General features: G+C 45.3%; 1 protein-coding gene across 1 annotated transcript in view; it reads right to left on the reverse strand.

Moving 5' to 3' along the window:
* The window catches only part of Lcp1 (lymphocyte cytosolic protein 1), an 86,774-nt gene that overhangs the window by 16,566 nt on the left and 48,492 nt on the right, over positions 1-21,716 (reverse strand). Inside the window, exons 4-10 of the mRNA XM_038309784.1 lie at positions 9,653-9,738; positions 8,341-8,504; positions 7,875-8,004; positions 7,021-7,153; positions 5,585-5,666; positions 3,971-4,136; positions 1,855-1,997 (exon numbers count right to left, since the gene is read on the reverse strand). Coding sequence (XP_038165712.1) covers positions 1,855-1,997; positions 3,971-4,136; positions 5,585-5,666; positions 7,021-7,153; positions 7,875-8,004; positions 8,341-8,504; positions 9,653-9,716 — 882 coding nt within the window. The 5' untranslated portion in view covers positions 9,717-9,738. The remainder of the gene's footprint in view (positions 1-1,854; positions 1,998-3,970; positions 4,137-5,584; positions 5,667-7,020; positions 7,154-7,874; positions 8,005-8,340; positions 8,505-9,652; positions 9,739-21,716) is intronic.

Below are 21,716 nucleotides of genomic sequence, written 5' to 3' on the forward strand. Positions count from 1 at the left end.
GTGTTGGGGCTGCAGGCAATAAATAGTTTCCGAGTAGAAGGAGAGATATCTCCAGGGTAAGAGCATCTCATGTCTTTCTATAAGCTAGAAACTACAGGTAATCTGGGCGTGAATTCTTAAGTTTTATTGAATTCTTTAATATGATTATTGACAAATTGAATTTTCAGGGTCATGATCTTAAAGATACAGATTTATGCTCAGTCAATGGAAGCATATAGAATTTCACTCAATCTGTTCAGATAATGTGAAAGCCTTTTAATTTAGCTTAAATACTGAAAACTCAGGAGTTACACCACTGCTTTTAACTGGGGTACACATCTCAGACACATGTATTGAGGCACACAGCTCCCCTACACACACACACAGAGGCACACAAGCCCTGTGTAAACGCCCTATTGACTTCCCCAAAGTCCAAAATGGTTAGTTAAGAACACAGCCTTTCGGTGAGAGTAAATCGGGCCCATTTACGACTGAGATCATAACTTAGGGTACATAGTTCTCCAACATAACAGACAGAGCTGTTGAACATGGACAGGAAGTATTGTCTGGCTCCTGTGAGCCCCACTTTGGCTAGTGCCTGAAGATGGTTCACCAGTGGGCCTAGTGAGCACCGGGGGGGGGGGGGGGGGCGCTGCTCAGCAACACGCTTTACTCTGATTGGCCCTGTGCCTGACAAATGCCAAGTTCTGAACATGCCAGGTCCAGCCCACGTGGTGCAGCAGTCAGAAGCTGCTGTTACTCCATTATAAGCCTGGCGGAGTCTTGGCAGGTCATGTGACCTTTCCTCTGGCTCTTCATGTTTGAGAGAGTGGACACAGGAATCTCGCCTAACGTTGGTAGCCCATGTCTGGCCCTTGCTCTGGGGACTCCTCTCTAATGCTCCTTAGGTGTTCCTTAGGTGCTTGTCACCCTAGTCTGTCTGTCTCCAGTTACAACTATTTCCTCTCACCTTAATATGGAATTTTTCATAAAGTTGAAGACCACAGGTCGGCCTTCCTGGCCATTCTTTTATGGATCTCTTATTTCTTTGTTTCCATATTTGTGAAATTCTTACCTTAGGGCTTGTGGTAAGGATTCAGTCAGTCAACCACAAAAGCACCCAGCAATGCCTGGCATGCAGCAAACACTATGCTTGCTTACGATTACTTATTACTATTATTAGTGATCAGACAGAAATCTTCACTTAACTCTGTGAAAGGAACCCCTCTAAGATGGCACCATTTATAAAGCGAGAGACATCAAAGTCTTACATACACTTTCTTTTCTATGATTTCTTTATTTGCATGTGTTCAGACATGTACATGCATATGTATCTGCGCAAGGGAATGCTCATGTGTGTGGAGGTGTGCAGGTTCCCCTGCCTGTTCATACACCGAGGTCAAAAGTGGGCATTGGCTTTCTTGTAGCTGGAGTTACAAAGGCTTACGGGATGTCAGGCTTGTCACGTGAGTGCTGGATCTACAATCTGGTCCTCACGATGAGAGCCATCTCTCCAGCCCCTACACACACCCTCTTCACCTTAAATTAGCATTGCCCTTGCACTGCCATGCGCTCCTGATGATCTCCTTCCTGCCGCTGAAACTCACAGTGAGACTCATCTCCCTTTGAAGCTGCACAAGGGCTCAGGGCAGATGTGTGTGTGTGTGTGTGTGTGTGTGTGTGTGTGTGTGTGTGTGTGTGTGTGTGTGACCCGGAACTAGAGCTGCAGATTGGCCCTGGGGGATGGTGAGTGGCTGCAAACAGAACCACACTAAACCCAGGCTGCTAGGACACAAGGCCCAGCATCTGTCCTTTCTCCGCGAACTCCACACCTCTCCTCCATTGCAGTAGGCGTGTTCAGCAGAGTGCCCCTACCTTGATGTCAGTGCTGAAGTTGGCAATTTTGGTACAACCTGCATTTTCCAGGTGGTAGTTGGCCCACCGCAGCAGCAGGTCTTCGGGAGACAGCTTCATCAAGTCCTCTAGGCTCTCTCCTTCCCTCAGAAGGGCAATCAGAGCTGGACACACACACATAATAATAAAATGACAGAAAATAAACACAAGGATGTTTGGGGGCATTGGTGTGCCTGACATGGAGCCCTGTTGGAAGAGCAAAGAGCAGCATCTTCCCTTTGGGTGCAATGTCTTATAGCCCTTCCCATGAAGGAAACAACTCATACTTCCTAGAAGGGGTGCATTAATGCAAGCTAACGTGTTATTCCCATTTTTTCAGTTAGGAAAGGTAAGGACCAAGGAATCTCAAACCTTTGCCTATGAGCACCAGTTATAGCACAAAGGTAACCTTGCTGGAAGTGCTCTGTTGGGTCTGCTGGACCACACTTCATATCATAATGACACTTCTTCTTTTAAGAGGTCAATTTTGCAATCATGACAATGTTCTCTTTTCTATTCCCATTGGCGTTTTATAGTCCAAATGCTTACCTGTATAATTATAGCAATGTAACCAGCTTTCCTCTGCGTTTCCCCAGAAGAATAAATATTTTCTGCCTGGTTGTGTTTAAATTTAGTTGATTCGATTTTGCAAATCAATATTCTTTCTCTTGAGTTCTAAGATTCCTATTTGCTATTTTTTTTTTGCTTTTTAAACATAATGCTTAGTATTTGGGTTTTAAAGTGATATCTCAACATCTTTACTGCTTGTTCTAATTTGATTTAAAATATTTGTATAGTTGGGGCTGAAGAGATGGCTCAGTTAAGAACCTGGCTGTTCTTCCACAGGATCCAGGTTCAATTCCCAGCATCCACATGATGACTCACAACCATCTATAACTTCAGTCCCAGGGGACCCAACACCCTCTCTTCTGGTCTCCAGAGGCACCAGGCATGCATGTAGTATACATACATACAAAATACTGACATGCTTGAAGGTAATTAATTAATTAATTTGAAAAATTAAATATGTATAACTGAAGATTATAATTTAGCTACAGATTTCAGAATGGTGGGAACAGTACCCAAAATTTTTGAAAGGTAACATGAGTTTTGTGTGGTACTTGTCAAGGTCCACGCCTGAGAACTCACCTGGGCTATCATTGCTTATGTACCTTGTTCAAAATTTCCTCTTTCCTTTCTTTTTCCCCAGCGCTGGGTGTTGAACCTACGGCCCTGAGCAAATAACCAGGGTCTCATTTAGTTGCCCAGGTTGGCCTTGAATTCACTCTAAAAATCTAGGCAGGAGTTATGCTTCTCATCTTCCTGCCTCTGCCTCCCAAGTAGCTGGGACTGTAGGTCAGTGCCATCAGGCCTGGCTTTAGTTCGGAATTTCAAAGCTCTGATGTGGTTTTCTGAAGATGTATCGTGTGTATTTACGGTACATAATATGGTGTTTTCATGTACTGATCACACTAGACACAGTGATGTGATTATTCTAATCAGGCAAACGAGTACCCCATCAATTTACGTAGCCACTTGGTTCTCTCTGGAAGGCAGTAACAGTATCAAAAGCCTCTTTTGGCAAGTTAGCAACATGTGCTACACAGTATGACTGACTTAGCCCTCCTGTTTACCTGAGGTTTCTAGACTCATCCACCCTGTATAAATACAACCTTCAGCTTCCTTGGTAGTCAACAAGAAATAGACCAATCACTCCCAATCTGGTGCATTTGCTAAAGCATTTGACTGTGATTAGTCTTTAAAAAATATGTATCAAAGCTCAGCCTGTTTACTGTGAAGCCCCTGTAGACCATTTGAGCGGTAAAGCAGTCTCTGAGGTGACAGTTCCAGTCAGGCCCAGCTACATAGTCTAAACAAAGTGCTAATGCCAGTCTGTGATCTCTAAAAGCCCTTGCACTGACATTTTAAAAGCCTGGCTTGTATAGATAGATAGAGTCTGTTACTTTAATTCCGTGGACTCAATATTACTGAGTGGTTTTCTCAGCTGGAGAATGCCTGATATCTTTGCCCAATCACCAACACAGGCAATGTTAGAAAACCATGCCAGAAAATCTTAGCACGTGAGATTTTGTCTTACCTTCATTTCTGCTGAGTTCGATGTCAGCAAACAACCCAATCTTAATGACTTGCCACAAAAGTCCCAGGACCAAATAAGGCTTCCCCTCCTTCAGATCTTCAGCTCCTATATTAACCACATGGCACCCAATGGCCGAGGCAGAGTTCAGAGCCAAGTTCAAGTTTTCCTGAAGAAGAAAAAATATGTAAGCTCAGTTCCTTTTCCTTTGACAATGCCCAGAGATTATTGATTATCAACAGCCAGTGTTATCCTTCCAGAATGTTCTCAGACCCAGAGGCAAGGTCTTCACTAGTTTTAACACTGAGAAAAAGCAGTGGCATAATAATGAGGAAGGACCTAATAGCCCACACCCTGAGCTTATACAGGGGCCTACTCAATCAAACCAGTACCCATTGTGGAGGACCCATTGTGGCATGAGATTAACCAGTCCTATGCTGGTCTGTTTTGCACTTTGATGAAGCCTATACATTCAGAGCCTCCATTAACTGGAGAAAGTCATTGTCCTGTCACAGCCTATGGCTAAGAAGATAATTGTTGATGTAAATGAGGGTCATAAAAAAGAACAACAGAATGGTCTTTTGACTTGCAAATTTACTGTCATGGAAAGAAAATGATATAAATCAAATTCCTGGAAAAGACTGATGGGTCCCCCCCCCCCACACACACACACAAAACAAGTTACTGAGTATTCATGACAACCAGCAAACTTGCATATGCACCCATGTATGCAGGTTCCAGGCTGCTATACCAACCATGCATGCATCTACAGTAACTCGTATACAGCTGGGGTAGTCGGAGTATTCCATCTCTCATGTTCTGTTTCTGGACCCGTGAAGGAAGGGTTCAGTAGCAGAGAGTAAAATAGCTTTTGCGGCGTGTATGACAAATTAAGAAGAAACTCCCCCAGAAGTCCTTCCCAACCATTCCAAACAGCGAACAAAGACAATTCCTACTATAGCCAAGATTATGAATAAATCTAACATTAAGTGCATTCTCCTATGCTCAACTCTTGTTACTAACTTGGTTAGACATCTTAAAAGCACACAGGATAACCTGTTATTCTGGTTTAAGGTATCAGGCACGGTTCCTGAGCTAGAGAATTATAACAGTGCTAAAATACTGGGATACAGGAAAGAAACCCAGCTTATCTTCCGCTTGGGCTAATCGACAAGCAGAGGGGTGGAAGCAGGTTCTATTTATTCCACTCTTGGCTGTGTCCCAGCACCGTGGAGTCCTCCAGAGCATAGCCTGTTTTTCCATCCCTTCCCTGCTCAGAAAGGCTTGTCTTTTCTGCCAATGCGGTATATTCGGCATCAATTCAAAGGCGACTACGTAAGGCAAGCTTGAGTTACAATTACAGCCACTATGAAGTATATTCTTAGGTGGCCTAAACAAACCCAGCTGCTAACACACCCCAGCCTTCACTCTTGACTGCTCCCCCAATAAACACAAGCCAGAAATGGGTCCTTCTACCCACTGGCTGTAAGAACCATCAGCCAAGGCCTAAGCGCGGGGAAGGAAGCCTGAGCGCTTGTGTAAAGCTGACTCAGCGGTGATGGCGGGCGCTCACACCAAGCCGGCACCCTGTGTGTGCGTAGCAGCAGAGAGACAAACCTGAATGGTGAAGGGTGTGAGTTTCTTTTTGTTGATTGTTCTCTCATCGATCGTGTCTGGCACTGACAGGTTGATCATTTTACTGCAAGAGAAACAATGGAATTAAAGAAGGTAGCTCTCTGAGTAGCGGAGTCCGGTGGGGTGAGATTTAAGGTCGAGCAGGACCTTAGCTGGACATGTCCGCAACACGCTATTTCCCCACAGCATGCATGAGCTAAGCTGTGGTTGGATGTGGACTCTGTGGGGACGGGCAGTGTTCGCGAACCTATCACAATGCAGTGAGTTAGGAAGCAAAGGCCCGCTTCGTTCACTCACCTAAGCTATTGGAGTGCCTGGTTCCCATAGAACAGTGGTTCCCCACCTTCTGGATGCTGCGACCCTTAAAGGGTCCTTGTGTTATGCTGACCCCAACCATTAAATTATTTTCATGGCTTCTTCATAACTGTAATTTGGCTACTGTTATGAACCGTAAAGTAAATATCTGATATGCAACCTCCAAACGAGTCTTGACCCACAGGTTGAGAACCACTGCCTTAGACCATCATTGAATTCTAGGTGGGTAGTTAAAGCAAACCCCCCGGTAAGTTTCTTGTAAATTGTCCCCACTATGCAAGAGACTGCTGATCTACTTTCTGGATTTACATTATGTAAATATTTCTATCTGATATCTGATCAATACACTAAACTAAACATGCAATGGCTCGTCCTATCATTATGTAGTCATTTGATCAATGTGTGATAAATTTTTCCTCACTTAAGTAGCCAATACATTGATCAGAAATCCAAGCAAGTGACGGTTGTTTATGAAAACCTGATTTTGCTCAAGTTATTGTTTTCTTAATCTTCAACAGGGCAGAGAAAATAAATGACATTTGTGACTTCTGTTTTTTTTTAAAGAAAGGAAACGAAAATCCAATCCCCAAACGGAAGCCAGTGGTGCAGGCCCATAATCTCAGCTACTCAGGAGGCTATCTTTTATAGTTTTAAACATATATTTTTCTAACTTTGTCATGTGTGTATACATGACATGTATCTCTATGTGCACACTCATGTATTTAAAATAAACTTCCGCTGCTCTGCTTCCTACCCCAGTCCACCTGGGGTAGGCCATGCTCAGATGAAGCAGAATGGCACATACCCCCAAAAGTCACTGCTCTGGGCCGGCATCACTGTGTCTTGGCTTATGTACAAGTTCATCTTTATACGTAGTGTCCCTTCTCTCCATGGAGACAACAGCAGTTTTACGGACTGCACTACAAGTCGCTTCTGAAGTTAGTTAGCTCCCCTGTACCCCTGTCAAATACAGTCCATAAAAGTACCCCATATATGTAAGCATCAAAAAAAAATGGTCAACAATAAAAACACTCAGCTGCTGATACATCAATAAACGGGAAGGGGGGGGAACCTTTGGAAATTAAGAAGGAACTTGCATTTACCAAAGAACTATGCCATCCCCTACAGCGTTGAAGAGATCATTGGTGTTGGGGTTCATGGGGATGACATGCCGGCAGTCGGGGTCATTCTCCAGGGCTTTGTTTATCCAGTTGACGAAGGCATACTTTTCTTCCTCTGCAAACAAAGAGCCGAAGTGACTTACGTGCTTTGTGAAAGCCAGATGAAGGCATCGCACACGTGGACCTCACATTCTCGTGCCCAAGAGTAATACTGCAAGGCTACCGGGCCGTCCTCCCACCATCTTGGATTTACTAGTTTTAAAAATCAGAACTCCCTTAAGAAACAGGCACCGAATCAGATACTAAAGACACAATTAAAGATTTAGAACAAATTTTAAAAATGCACATTATATTTTGATAATTATAAATAATAAAGTATTCCATTAAGGCTGCTTTGTGTCAGCATTTGGAATAAACATAAAACTGTTCGCAATCAATATTTTGTGACCACTCAGCAGGCGTTAAGAATAATCATTATTCTGAAGACAGTGACTCAAAGGGCCAATTTTGTCCAGGAGATGTTTAAAGGAATTTTGAGCAGTTTTAAAAGCCCACTTGAAATGCAAATGAGATCACTCCGTATGGGAAGGTCCCTGGGGCTCCAGGGCTCCTGCCTTCGGTGCCTGGGCACTGACCCACTCCCACAGGGGGAGACAGGGTTCCACCCACACAGGTGGGCTTGCTTCTTCGCTTTTAACACTTCGGCTTGTATACCAAATTTTGGTTCTGTAACCCCAGAAAGCCTGGGCCCTCTCTCCTCTTTTGATCCTCCTCTAATCCTCTACTCTGGCAACTCTCGCCTGCCCCTCTGCTCCTCACCCAGCAGCACAGCTTACCCGAGTAGGAATGCTGGGTGCCAACGCTGGACTGCTCGGAGGTGCCGCCAATCGCGCAGATCCCTTCCTTTTTGTTGATAGCTTTCCGGAAGGTCTTGGCAACCTCGGTACTTTTCAGGCCATGGAAGACCTATAAAAATGCAATATTTTTGCCTCATTTGGTTTTAATGTTTTTTAAACTGGGTCTTGTTGTGCAGTTTAGGCTGGCCTGGTACTATGTAGCCCGGGCTAGCCTTGAACTCAAAGCAAATCCTCAAGCCTTAGGCTCCCAAATGCAGGGATTACAGAGGTGGGCTACCACGCCCAGCTGGATTAAGGCATTTCTAGTACCCAAACTACAGTTGAGAAAACCGCAAAGGTAAGTCTGTAACGATGAACCAGGGAGGGAGGGATTGGTTCTCTGGATATTTTTTGTCGCTGCGTTCAAGTTCCAAATGCACCACCTTGAATTCAGAATCGTGCTCACCTTGATAAACTCATCAAAGCTGATCTTTCCATCTTGGTCTAGGTCTCCCGTGGCCATCAGGTTTTCTGTGATCTCTCTCACGCGATACCCAGGCAGAGGCAGGCAGGCGGCCTTGAACAAGTCATTCAGCTCATTGCAGCTGATGTATCCATTGCCGTCGGTGTCTGTAACAAGACAGTGAGGTTTCAGGTGACTCCGGCACAGTCTTTAGAAAGGGCAGAGAATACTAAATGACGGGGTTGGGGGAGGGGGCTGGAGGGAGATGACCAGTCCTGGGGTTTCAGCCTGACCCAGATAGAGGCAAAAATCTGCCAGGTGACCCATTGCTATTGGATCTGGACAATCACATCACTTCCAAAATCCATGGTAAAAGACTCGTAATTTCAAAGCAGAGGTTTCAGTAACACGATATTTAGGAACGCATGCATGCACGCATACACATAAAATAGCATGTGTGTAAGTTCATGTATGTGTGTGAGTGCACACATACGTGTGTAGGTCAGAGGGCAACCTAGGGTGTTGTTCCTCAGGAGCCATCTTTTTTTCAAGGCAAAGTTCTCCCACCGAAGCTGGGACTCACCAGTTGGCTAGAGCAGCTGGCCAGTGAGCCCCAGAGATTCGCCTGTCTCTGCCTTCCCAGGGCTGGGATTACAAACACCTGCCACCGTGCCCAGCATTTCATGTGGGAGCTGGGGACCCAACTCAGGTCCTCACGCTTGAGTGGCCAACACTTTACTGACTGAGCCATCTCTCTAGCCCCTTGTACGATCGTTAGGATTTCTTAGAGAAACTAAAGAGTAAACCACAAACTTAGGATAAGGAGTAAAACAATACTAAAAAAAAAAAAAAAAAAGGAACCAAAATGAAAGCAGGGAAGATATAATCAGTGAGGCGTAGGGAACCCTGCAGGAAAGGCAAGAGGAGTCCAGGTCCTCCATTTTAACTAGGAAAGAAGGGTTTTTCTCGAGCACATCTTTCAGAAACCAACTCTCCTGGGTCGTCAGCCTTCCCAGTGCTGCGACCCTTTAATACAGTTCCTCATGCTGTGGTGACCCCCTAACCATAAAATTATTTTCCTTGCTACTTCATAACAGTAATTTTTCCTATTATTTGTTATTATTAAGTATAATATATCATATTTGCTATTATTATGTATAATATAAATATCCTTTTTCAATGGTCTTAGATCACAGCTGTGAGAGGGTCATTCGACCCCCAAGGGCGGCAGCCCACAGGTTGAGAACCTCTGCTTTAAGCAGTCCGTGAGGTGGTTCCGTAGAGAGCGGCACACGGCGGCTCCAGGCCCACTCACCGACTTTGGCAAAGGCCTCTCTGAGTTCCATCATCTCCTCATCAGACACTGATCCTCTGGCCATTCTGACTGCTTAGGTGACAGACCTAGGGGAAAGAGAACACAGGGGTGAGCGCTGTGCGTCTTCATCCTTACAGCAGCGCCTTCAGAACAAATCCTGTTTATTAGAGGAAGACGCGCACCTCCCCACTCCGTGACTTGTAGCCATCATTCAAACTGTCCCAGCCTCCCACGTGGGGTCGTCAAAGAGAGCTGTCTACAATTTCTCCCCTCCTAGCACCAAGACGGCTTAATTCCACCTCTTTTACTTGGAAGTGTTCATTCTTGGGATACTCATCCTTTGTCGAATCTCCCGTTTTCATAAGGAAGCAGGTGAAGAAGAGCTATATAATACCAGCCCCTCATGAGCTCCCAGCTACAGGGTTCTCCCGGCACCTGCCGGAGGGAGCCACTGCGGACCTTCTGGCCCATTTGAACTCTGAGCCAACATTACAGGGAACACAGAAAGAGGTGGTAAAGTTACTATATTTAGGTTTAATTTATCTCATAGAGATATACAATTAAAACATTTAACTTTTACCTAAGTGTCTTTGCAAACATCATCACGTTCTTAATGCTTGACCAAGCCGATAGATACACTTCATAAATTCAAAGAGTTCTATGTATACGTTTGACCATACATAGTCAAGGATGGAGAAAGGAGGTGCTCTCTAAGAATTCATATATGAAAATCTGAAGCACATTCTACGCGTTTTCTCAGAAAAGCTTGCTGAGCGTCCTGCTAGCCCCGTACATCGCTGCTGCCCTCTAGTGGGCAGAAAGAGAAGGCCCTGGCTAACCCAGGAATTCCAGACATCAATAGTGGGAGAGAGTCATGGAAGTCAGCTAGATTTCCTGTTGGGCAGGGTTGTAATGGTGTGAGAAGACAGCAGATGAGATGTTTCTAACTAATTTCATTTTGACTATCGTAACAAAATTATCTATTTTAAAACGTCTATTTTAAATGTGTGGGAAGGATACTTTAAACAGACTTCCTTTTTTTCTTTTTAAATATTTTCACATCACTTTATGGTGCCGTATTTGTTCTCGGTGACAACTGACATCCATGCAAAGACGCAAATGTTTTAAAATTAAAACCTCCTGGTCAAACTACATCACACTCAGCTTTGAAAACTCTGCATCCATTATTTACCAACATGAGTGGAACTTTCCTGCCACGTGCCATGGTAGTGGCTTCAAACCTTCGATACCCTAGGTAACTTTTTGTTAACAGAATTCTTATATTATATAAACAAATATCTAAGACCGTAAAAAGTAAACAAAAATAACAACGTTGAGAGTGTCGAATGAGATTAGACTGTGCTCTGCCCCACATGCTCTGATCTCCTTGTCACTGTGTGCATCTATGGAACTGGAGATCTGGCTGCCTTCTCCCCTCCAGTGTCTCTCCATCTCCATCCCTCCTCTCACAATCTCCTTTTTCAAAACTCACTTGGGTGAAGTTACAAAGGTATCTCCAAGTCAAAGGAGAGTAGACACAGACGCAGCAAGAGGACGAAGGACGACGCACCAACTAGACGCACGACGCAGCGAGGAGCTTCAGCGCTTGGTGGATGCCTAAAACCTGTCTAGTTTTGCTAGAAGTGACTCAAAATCAAACCCTAGTTCGCTAAAAGCTACCACCAAAAGAACTCGGCTCATAGCAAAATCCTTATCTGGCATTAAGAAGAGGGCATTTGCGGGGTGCAGTAAATACCATATTTGATTGTCCCTTGATGACTCTTACGGCGTACATTACCATGAGGATTTCCATTTTATAGAGGACAGAAGCTAGTCCCGGTAACATTCCAACTCTCAATTCTCTCCCCTCCTCCAGCTGTCTGCTCAGGCTCCACACCCTCACACTCCCGGCAAACACCCCTCTCCCCACCCGCTCATTGCTCAGCAAGCACTCACTAGGGCGGGAGATTTGAACTTCAACACTGCCAGCCTGCCTGAGAATTGCAGAAGAGGAAGCTCGCACTTCTTTGTGTTATGCAATCGAGGCTTCTGTTACAGGAGCATTGCCGCAACTTTACTAAACGATTGTGACCGCGTTGGCACCCGCACGTTCATAGCAGGGTCTCCCCATCACACTGGAGCAATCTCTGGATGTCACAGCTGGTCTGGTTCTACAGCTGGCAGGCCACACTTGTTAGACGTCTTACACTTGGTTCACGGGTGGCCATTCGACACACATTTTACAAATGCCTACACGAGTCAGGCCCTGCTCTTTCTTTCAAGTGAAGAGTGACCCAGTTAGTACCGAAAGGCATGGCACAAACACTAAGTGTGTGGCGAGCAAACAGGTCGTGGAATCCAAAACTGGCCCTATGTTTGCAAAGAATGTATTCGTTTATGGAACACCGTAAGAGACCGTGAGACGTTTAAGTAAAAACAGGAATGAGATTGCATTGTGTCAAAACAGAGCCAAGGGAAATGGAGAGATAGCTTAGCAGTTAAGAGCATGAGCTACTCTTGCAGAGGACCTGGATTTGGGTCCCAGCAGCCACATCAGGTAGCTCACCAACACCTGTAACTTCAGCTCCAGGGCACCCAATGTACTCCGGCCTCACCTGCCCAAATGTGGTGAACACCAACTCATGCAGGAACATGCATATGCATAAATAAAAATTTAAGTAATTTTTAAAGAACAAAGCCATAGAGGCAACCAAAGGATCATAGCATTGGGTTAAAATAGAAAATCTAAAAAACCTCCAAAGATCATGGTATAGCAGAGTAAAAATATTTTAGCATAAATACAGCATGTCTCCGGAGATTGTATGACTCATCCAAACTAAGACCTTAAAAGGAAACATTGGTTATCTTAAAACACAGTATGTTGGTCAGGAACGAACACCTCCTATGACACCTAATAACATTCTCTCTGGAGGCTGAGAAGCAGGAGGATCAACTTGAAGGCGCAATCAGTGAGAACAGCTTCATGTTGAAAAACCCTCAAGACTTCAGTGGCTCAAGGGCTTCAGAGAGAGAGGCGTGGGTTTATGCAGTGTGAAAAGCGGACTGAGAAGGGAGGGTAAGGTTGACAGCTGAAGTCGCTGGGACCACTGTGGGCTGTTGCAGGGCCCAGCTTTGAACAGATTGTCTTGTCTCTTGTACCTTCACATAGAGCAGTAGGCCCTAGAAGCACAGCCCCACTTTTAGAGACAGGGGTGCTTCAGGGGATGATTACAGTGTCCTAACATACACACGAGGAAACTGACATATAACCATGCGAAACACATTGCCCGTGCAGATCTCAGAGGCCGTGTCTGGCTGGTGCTCCCAGTGCAGGAGAGAGAGGGTGAAACCATCTCTAAAAGGAACAGTAAAGTCCTTGACTTGAACTAATTGAACTGAGTGGGGTGTGCAAAGGACACCGCTTTGGCACAGTGGGGTGGGACATGATTAATGTAAGACCCTGCAGACCAGCCACATCTAAGAAGGTCATGGCTAATCTAATTTTAGATGCTTTGCAGACCTTGTGTGTTTGCCTGAGGGGACTGTGCCCAATTCTATTCATGCACATTTGAAGGTGTGGGCTGCCTTTTCACCCATTAGGCAGGTTCCTAGGGAAAGCTGTCATTTTGCAACACTAGTGCCATAAAGGCAGCAGTAATGGCTCATGCTATGGCATCTGGAGCCCAAAAGGGAGGCTGAAGAGGTAATGCATGTGTCTTTCAGGCTATGAATGAGTACTTTCAATTCAGTTTACAGACCCTACCCTGAGCATGGTCCAAATTTCTAATATCTTTTTGGTGCTAGGGTCTATATGTTAGTCATGTGCTCTACCACTGAGCTGCCTCCCCAGCCCCCACCCCTGCCTTCCCTTTTGGTAAACCGTTTAACTGGATTTTACTTAGCATGGCAAGGTGTACGCGTGTGGGCATAGGTGTGCCACCCCGAACATGTCGGAGTCAGAGGACGTCCTGAAGGAGTCATTGCTCTCCTTTTGCCACTCGGGACCCCCGGGGTTAAGACTCAGGTAGTGAGGCTGAGCCTTTAGTTTGTTTATCTACTGGGCATCTTAGTAGCCCACACGTCCCTTTGTAACGGCCGCATCATCTAATTGTGCCCTGCCAGAAACCATTTTAATCAGCAGCCAGCTCTGGAACTGCATTTGTGAATCACCACCCAAATCAGATCGAAGAAGACCAATCTCAAGTCGTTTATCTGGGTCACGTCTGGCTGCTAGTTTTCCTGAGAGCCCTTCTGTCCTTTAGATCAGTCGCTGCAGAATCCCAAGACATTCGGCTAAAGAGATCACTAGCAGCTTGTCTTTGGTTTTTTTTTAAACATTTAAGACTACCCTTTAGCTCAAGTGAACCCCCAAGCTGCAAAAGCCAGAGGCAGTTCCTGCCTTAAAGATGGCACGGTGTGTGTCTCTGCTTGCAGATAGCACGGTGTTCTCCAGACAGTCACGGCCAGTGATTCTGAGACAGAGTGATTTCCAAAGTACTCGGCTGAAGTTCCCTGGAGGCTGAATGTGGAAGTCATTTGTGGCAGTGTACCCTGGAACACAGGGCTGAGGGCCTCACAGAAGAGAACAATTTCTCTAAGTGAATATGTAATATGTAAACAGAAATTTCTGTTTCGGAACTGATCATGGAAACAGCCACGGGGGGTAAGTGGCCGGTCCTGGAGTCATCCTCACAGGCAGCTCTGGGCTCAGCAGTGTTGAGGTTAGGGACAGTGGTGACCAGGTATCAACCTGCTGGAGTACAAGGGCATCTGTCACCCCGTATCACATGACCAAGGAATTCTTCGGACTGTGTCTCACTTTTCCTGCAACTTGACTCTGCAGCTACAGGAAAACTGGAGACTTCTGACTCTTAGTCACGGCTGTGTCCCAGCAACCTCAGGACATCCCCGGGGGAAGCTACAAAACACCCAGACACCTCAGCGAATTGTTCTTAGCCAGAAACACGCTGCATAAGCAAGACGAACAGTACCGGACTCAGTGTTAGCTTCAGATGGGCAAAGAAAAGAAAATGTCACAAGATTCTGTAGCAAAAGAAAATACAGTTTAAAATTGAAAACAGCATTGGTCCTGTCAAAAATGAAACAGCTTGGTCCTGCCCTTTCTGGACACTTTCAGGAGAGCTAATGAAAAATATACAGCAACTTCCTCTATGTCCCTGGATGCCAATTCTGTATGCTGCTCACCCTTCATATAAAGGATGACTCTGAAAATATATTTTTAAAATGACTTTGGTGTTTTGTTCTTTTTTAACAACTCAAATATAGGGGTTGGAGAACTGTCTCGGTGGTTAAGAGCACTGGCTGGTCTTGCAGAGCACCTGGGTTTGACTTCCAGCGCTCACAACTGTCTGGAGCCCCAGTTCCAGGGGCTGCAGCTCCCTCCTCTGACTTCCACCAGCAGCACGCACACAATGTTTGCACAGACACACATGCAGGCCAAACACAATCCTTTTAAAAAAATAAATTCAATTACAAATGGCCCCAAATATAAATGGGCACTTAGAGGAACTCTTAGAAATCCCTTCTATCAAGTTAAACCTCGAATTTGATGGTTTTTTGTTGGTTGCTTGGTTGGTTGGTTTTTCTCTTTGCAAATGCACCAGTTTCCCCACAGGCTGCTCCGGGGCACAGTATCCTTTCTCTGCAGCCTGTGACCTAAAGACCTCAGGGAAGACAAAGGCGGCCTGTGACAGCAAGTCTGGGGCTGTGTAAACACTACTGGGGAGCCAGCAGATCACAGCAGAACCTGCTCTCCATGGCGGTGTCTGAAAGCCTTCACAAGCTGGCCATTCAGTGGAGGGGCTTCTGAAGCTGTAGGGACAGAATTAGGCACACAGATTCCAGCCCCACCTCCAACTCAAGAGACTGCATTGCCTCTCCTGCCTTACCTAGAACATTCTTAATACCCCTGCTCTCTACCAAGGTACCCAAACCAAGCTCTGGAAGCAAGGGTGAGATGCCAGGCTGGAGTCTGAGGATACCTTAGTGCCTCAGCACCTGTCTCCTTCCCTAGGCATTGAAGCCTAGGAAAGATACCACCAGCCTCTTGGAAATCCATGCTACTTTTTGTCCTGCATTTTAATGCAGGGAATTTTAAAGGCCACACTTCCCCCCACTGAAAGTTCAGGACCTGCCAAATTCATTTGTTCAAAGAATTGCTATCTATCAATCAATATACTGTTATTACCTGAATATCAAGCATCATTCACTCACCTAGGTGTTTCCATACAAAGCTCTGCTCTGGTTGCTGGAAGATGCAGGGAGAAGTACAAGAATGGGGACCCAAAGACTAGGGCTTCATGAAGCCCACAGCTAACTGTCAAGTTTTGAATGAAACACATGGGCGATGGCTAATGGCATGCAACGGAGCTAACACAATGAGACTTTTCTGGAGCTCATGAGCAAATGAGCAAAAAGGCTAAACACAGATCACTGAGAATGAAGAAAGGACTAGATAGGAGCAGTAATCACGGAGGCCTATCGAAAATTAAAACAGCAGGCCCGTTAGTGTGACACAGACCTATAAGCCTAGCACTCCGGATACCAAGGCAAGAAGATATCCATGAATTTGAGGCCAGCCTTTGTTACATGGTGAGTCCAGGCCAGGTAGGACTACCCCATCTCAAAATACAGAAATACAGAATAAACAAAGAAATATATCAAATGCCAAAATCAGCCCGTACAACCCACTAAATGAGTAAGTTCAGCAAAGTAACGGACAGAAAGTGAAGGAAAGTTCTCTCTCATGAGGAGACCCTGCCTTCCTCCTGGCTGTGCAGCATCAACCTCCAGCTTGGTCTCTGGACCTCGGTTTCTTCCTCCATGAATTGAGAGAGGAAGCCCCTTCCATGTTAAAACTCCAAGATCCCACTTAGTGGCTGACCACTGAATATGTAGATTAGAGGCAAGCTTGCGGAGAATATAACACAGTTGGTACAGGTGCCCTCCGGAGCAGGCTGTGCCCCCGATGTATCTCTTAAGATGTGAGCGAGTAAGGGAGGGGCCCTGGCCCTCAGGGGCTAGTCATCGTCCCTGCTCTTACCTCATCAGCAAACAGAGCCGTCCCAGAAGCATCTCCTCATGGACCCCAGACAGATGCCCCAGCTCAGCTGCCCAGTGGGGAGCAGCTGAGAGCAGAAGAGCTGTCAAAGTGGCCTGTGGGGCCTCTTTTCTGGGATGGCATCACACTCGGTTAAAGACAAGCTGATCCAGTTCATTCCTAGCTTCTCGGCAAGACAGTGCACAGACTGTCCCAGAAAGAGAGCCACCTAGTATTTTCTTTAAAAAGACCCAAATAAGGAAACTCTATAACCTCTCTGGTATCTCATGTCCCTGCCTTGTAACCTAAATCTTTTCTGATACCATTACAGCTGCTCCTTTGTTGGGCTAATTTCAGAGGGAACTACAGGAGCTGTGATGTTTTTATTCTTTTTAGATGTTGGCTTAGGAGTTTGTTTTCCAGTGTTCAAATTAACTGGCTTTGTGGTCTCCTGGGTTTGTACTAACTTCCTTAACCAGGGAACATAAGAACACTTAAGCTGTAGGGATAGCCATTATAAAGAGGAGGGAGATTGTTGAAGGGGTTAAAAACAGAACTGTCACGAGGTCCAGCTGCCCCACTATTGGGCATTTACCAAAAGGACAAGAAACCATTAGGTTAAGAGATTTGCACCCCTTTGTTACAGCAGCACTGTTCTTGATGGCCAAGAAATGCCAGGCATGGTGGCACACACTGTAATTTCAGCACCTGGGAGGCTGAGGCAGGAGGATGGTAAGTTGAAGGCCAGCTTGAGCTACATAGTCAAGTGCTGCCTTAAAGGGGGAAAAAAACAAACGAGAAATGGAAACAATCTAAATGTCCATTAACTGAACGCTGGATAAAGACAGTGTTGTATAAATGTGGTAAGTGGTATAAACACAATAAAAAAAATCTATATTTCTTTAAAAAAAAAAGGAAGAAATTCTGCCAGTGCAAGAATATAGATGAACCTGAAGGAAGCCAGAGAAAGACACATGCCACCTCACTTCAGTAATATGTAGGCTAATTCTGAAAAGTTGGTCTTATGTGAGTTGAGAGTTGAACAGTGATGGCCAGGGGCTGGAGTGGTTGTTGCGGGGTCAACAAGTACACTGTGACAGTTGCATGGACAGATACGTCTGGGTTGACTATATTAAAAAAGTAACTATGAGAGAACACACTTACCAATTTCTATGTAGTGTATTTATTTCAAAACCAGCATTGCATATGAGAAACACATACTACTTCATAGGTCAACTAAAAATCAATTTGGAGGAAAGCATTTAGAAAACAAAAAGCAAAAAGAGCACTTAGAAAACAACAGTATATTTATACATATATATATATATATATAAACAAAATATAAAAGAAAGCACATCTATTTAGAGTCATGGAAACTAAGTGATGGGCATAGGGGGAGTCCTTATATCTCTGCAATGTTTCTTTAACTCTAAAAGTAGCCAAGACAAACAGTTATATACAGCAGAAGAATCATAGACTCATAGAAGGTAGGTCAAGTGCTTACTTGAATGTAATTTGCATATCATCAACTGGGCTATCAAACCTGTTCTCTAGCGATTCTACATGTGTCCCACTAAGCAAACTCATAAATCAGTTATCCCTCCCTTCCACTGACATCTGCCAACATCTGCTGCCCCCAGGGCCTGGGTGAGATGCTAAGAGAAACAAAAGAAGGACATAGCTTGTCTAGTAAGGAAGGCAGACACCACTTACTACAGAATCCAGAAGGACTCCTTAGGGTCACAGGAAGACTTTGCCCCATCCCCCAGAGAGAAATAAAGACGGCCCTAGAGGACAACACCTATGCAGGGTTCAAATGTACCCTCCAGAGTCCTGTGTTAGAAACTGAGCTGGAACATAGAGGTTTTAGAGGGCGGGCCAATGAAGGTGCAGTTTTCATTGGCCATGTAATGTCAATATGGCAGGAGTGTCTTTCCGGGAGAAGCAAGTTGAACCCCTCTCGCCCTTCCTTGCCTGTGCTTTCTTGTCTTCTGGGACACAGATAATGCAGAGGGACCCAACGTAGCCCTTACACCTTGGACTTCACAGCCTCTAAAACCGAAAGTAACGGATCTCTCTGCTTTTATATACTGCCTAGCCTCAGGCATTTGGTCACAGTAGCACACAATGAACTAAGACCTGTGGACTCAAAGATGAACAGGACAGTTCTTGAGGGTCAGTCAGCTCTTTCCCTCTCTTACGGGTGCTCTTTAACCCAGAGCCTCTAGAGAGGTCTAGTCATTTAGAGTCAGAGCAAACAGCAGCTAAAGGACAGCAGAGAGATGTGGATGATAACAACACAGCTCATGCTTGCTGAATGTGTTATCTGCACCACGGCGCAGGTCTCACCACTGAGCACTAATGACGGGGGTGAGGTTAAATGCCCAGCTTAAGGTCAGGGAGCTGTGACCTGGAGAAGGTGTCTCACTTTCCAAGTGCCTTCCTCAGGGTGATCCGGAAAGGAAACTCCCAAAGGTCAAAGCCCTAGTGTCATGTTGAAAACACGCAGACAAACTGGGGGCTAGAACTCTCTGGGGCAATTCTAGATGTCTCCTCTCTCAAGCTCCTCAACATCTTAAAGGAAGTGTTAAGATGAGCGAGCAAGGCCACCACCAGGGTGGGTCTTTCCTGCTTGTGTTTCCATGGCTCCCGTGGAGAAAGGGTCTTGTATTTGGGAGACCTGCATACGTTGGTTATCCACTATCGTATTAAGAAGCAGATGTCTTGTCTTGGGTACTAAAAATAAAAAACTGCCTTCAGGGACACAGAGCCAAGTGAAGGAAAGTCGTCGTGTCTGTGAAAGGCCACACTATCTGGAGTAGTGGAAAGATGCCATCATCACGGTGCTGCAAGAACACAGAGAAGGAAGCCCAAGATTCTCCCTGCGAAGCGGGAAGAGGGGAGAGGATAGAGGAAGGGGATGGGAGGAGAAAAGATGGTGAGAGGGAGGAGCCAGGAGGGGCGGGGATGGGGAAGGTGGCTTTCCAGGGAGTTTTCCATGTAAACAAGATGGAAACGGCTTGGTAAAACAAAAGGCAAGCAAAAGCATACAGACTTCTGATGCTAGTTTGGGGCGGCTGCCATTAGGGGCTCTGGATGCTGAGCCCCACAGAAAGGAGCCGTGGGAGTGTGGTTCTCTTCTTTCTCGAAGGCAAACGTCAGTGGCCCATGCTACACTGCCCTGCTACACCCACCAGGGCAGGCAAAAAAATGCAGACAAAATGCTTCCACCTAGAACTGTTTCCTGGGCTCATATACATTTGCTTCCTCCTCAGAACACAGTCTTTGCTTCCTCCTCAGAACACGGTCCCTGAGAAACCACCGCAGTGAGAAGAAGGAACCAGAACTGGGGGAAACAAGGCCCTCCAGAGTAGAGAAGTGAGTCAGAAACTAGCCAGAAAGAGAGAAGTAGCATGTCCCAAATCTTAAGTTTGGTCCAACCAAGTTGTGGGGAAAGACACCAATGAGAGGTTAAGAACCTAAGATTTGGGAAGGCGGGAAATCCCCAGATACTGAGATACACAAGGGACGAGGGGGAGGAAAGGGTAGATGTTGAAAGAGAATGCAAAGATCAGAACTTTTACAAACTTACCTTAGGGGGCGGAGTTTATTTCTAATCTACACGTAAGAAGCATTATTGTCAATACCCGAAAGTCACACTTGATTGTTTACACATCGTGTGTACTGTATGAGTGTAAATCTGGGTTCTACACCATGGTCTATCTCTGAAAGAGCTTAGCAGGCCAGTTCCCTGTTCACAGTCTTAGGAATCCCGTGGTACCAGAAGCCGTCAGCACTGATATTAACTAACCTTATTGTAAGGGTTTCTGAGCTCTGACTTGCCTGAGATACTAACAGTGGAAAGTACCTTCTAACAGTTGAGGAAGTGTAGCCAGACTTGGAGAATACACAGTAATGTTAAGAAAAGTCCAACCACATCCACCATGACCCATGAGAAGTGAGAACGTTTTGGGCATCTCAGATCAAGGCCCCTGGTGTTCCTCCCCTGGGATACCAAATGGAGAACAAGTTCTGTTGGCTTGCACTGTAGTCCCCCTGCCTGTTCACTCCGTAACTCTCCAGGCACTTTCTATATTCTAGTTTGAGCTGAAAACCAGTGACCGCATTTGTAGATTAACAACAGCAACACAAACTTCTAATTATTCTTAATAATGCAACCTCCTCTCAATGGGCTCAATGGAGTTGTTCCTTTAAAATCTTTGATGACAAGGTCAATTACACATACACAGAGAGAGACAGAGAGATAGAGGGAGACAGAGAGGGGACATGCAGCAGGCAGTTGGCAAGTATTTACTAATGCCAATTTATGATGGGGCATTACTTTCATTAAATTTTTCAGTGCCACAAGAGAGAAATCTCAGTGGCTACACAGTGTAGTCTAATATTTTCAGAACCGTTCATCTCTATGTCATACATAAGCCCTCAAGCACTTACTGGCTTGCTTCTCAAATATGTTTGTTAAACTAGCAGACCCAACACCAAGTTGACAGAAAATGTGGCATGAGGATTAATACTCATTAATACTCAATTACTAAATAAATAAATACTCAATTCCAGACAGGAACACTTAGGACTTACTATCAGGTGGCACCTAGGTCATGGCAGAGGATCCAGGGTTTCAGTATATAGACTAGTGTAGACTCTTGATTCTCCAACCGCAGGCTCTGGGTGTTGGGATGATAGGCGTACACCACTAGGCCTGACTACGATGTAGTTTATTTAAGATGTATTTATTTTTATTTAGTGTGTATGAGAATTTATGTCTGCATGTATGTGTACACACCGTGTGATGCTTGGTACCCGAGGAGGCCAGAAGAAGTCATCAGAGTTCCCAGACTGGGAGTTACAGAGGATTTTGAGCTGTCTTGTGGGTGCTGGGAACTGAATCCAGGGCCTTAGCAAGAGCTTTAAGCACTCTTAACTTCTGCTTCATCTTTCCAGTTCTAAACAATGCAGTTTAAATAGACACAGTTGGCACTTTTC

Source organism: Arvicola amphibius, chromosome 13, assembly GCF_903992535.2.
Source record: "Arvicola amphibius chromosome 13, mArvAmp1.2, whole genome shotgun sequence".
Taxonomy (NCBI): domain Eukaryota; kingdom Metazoa; phylum Chordata; class Mammalia; order Rodentia; family Cricetidae; genus Arvicola; species Arvicola amphibius.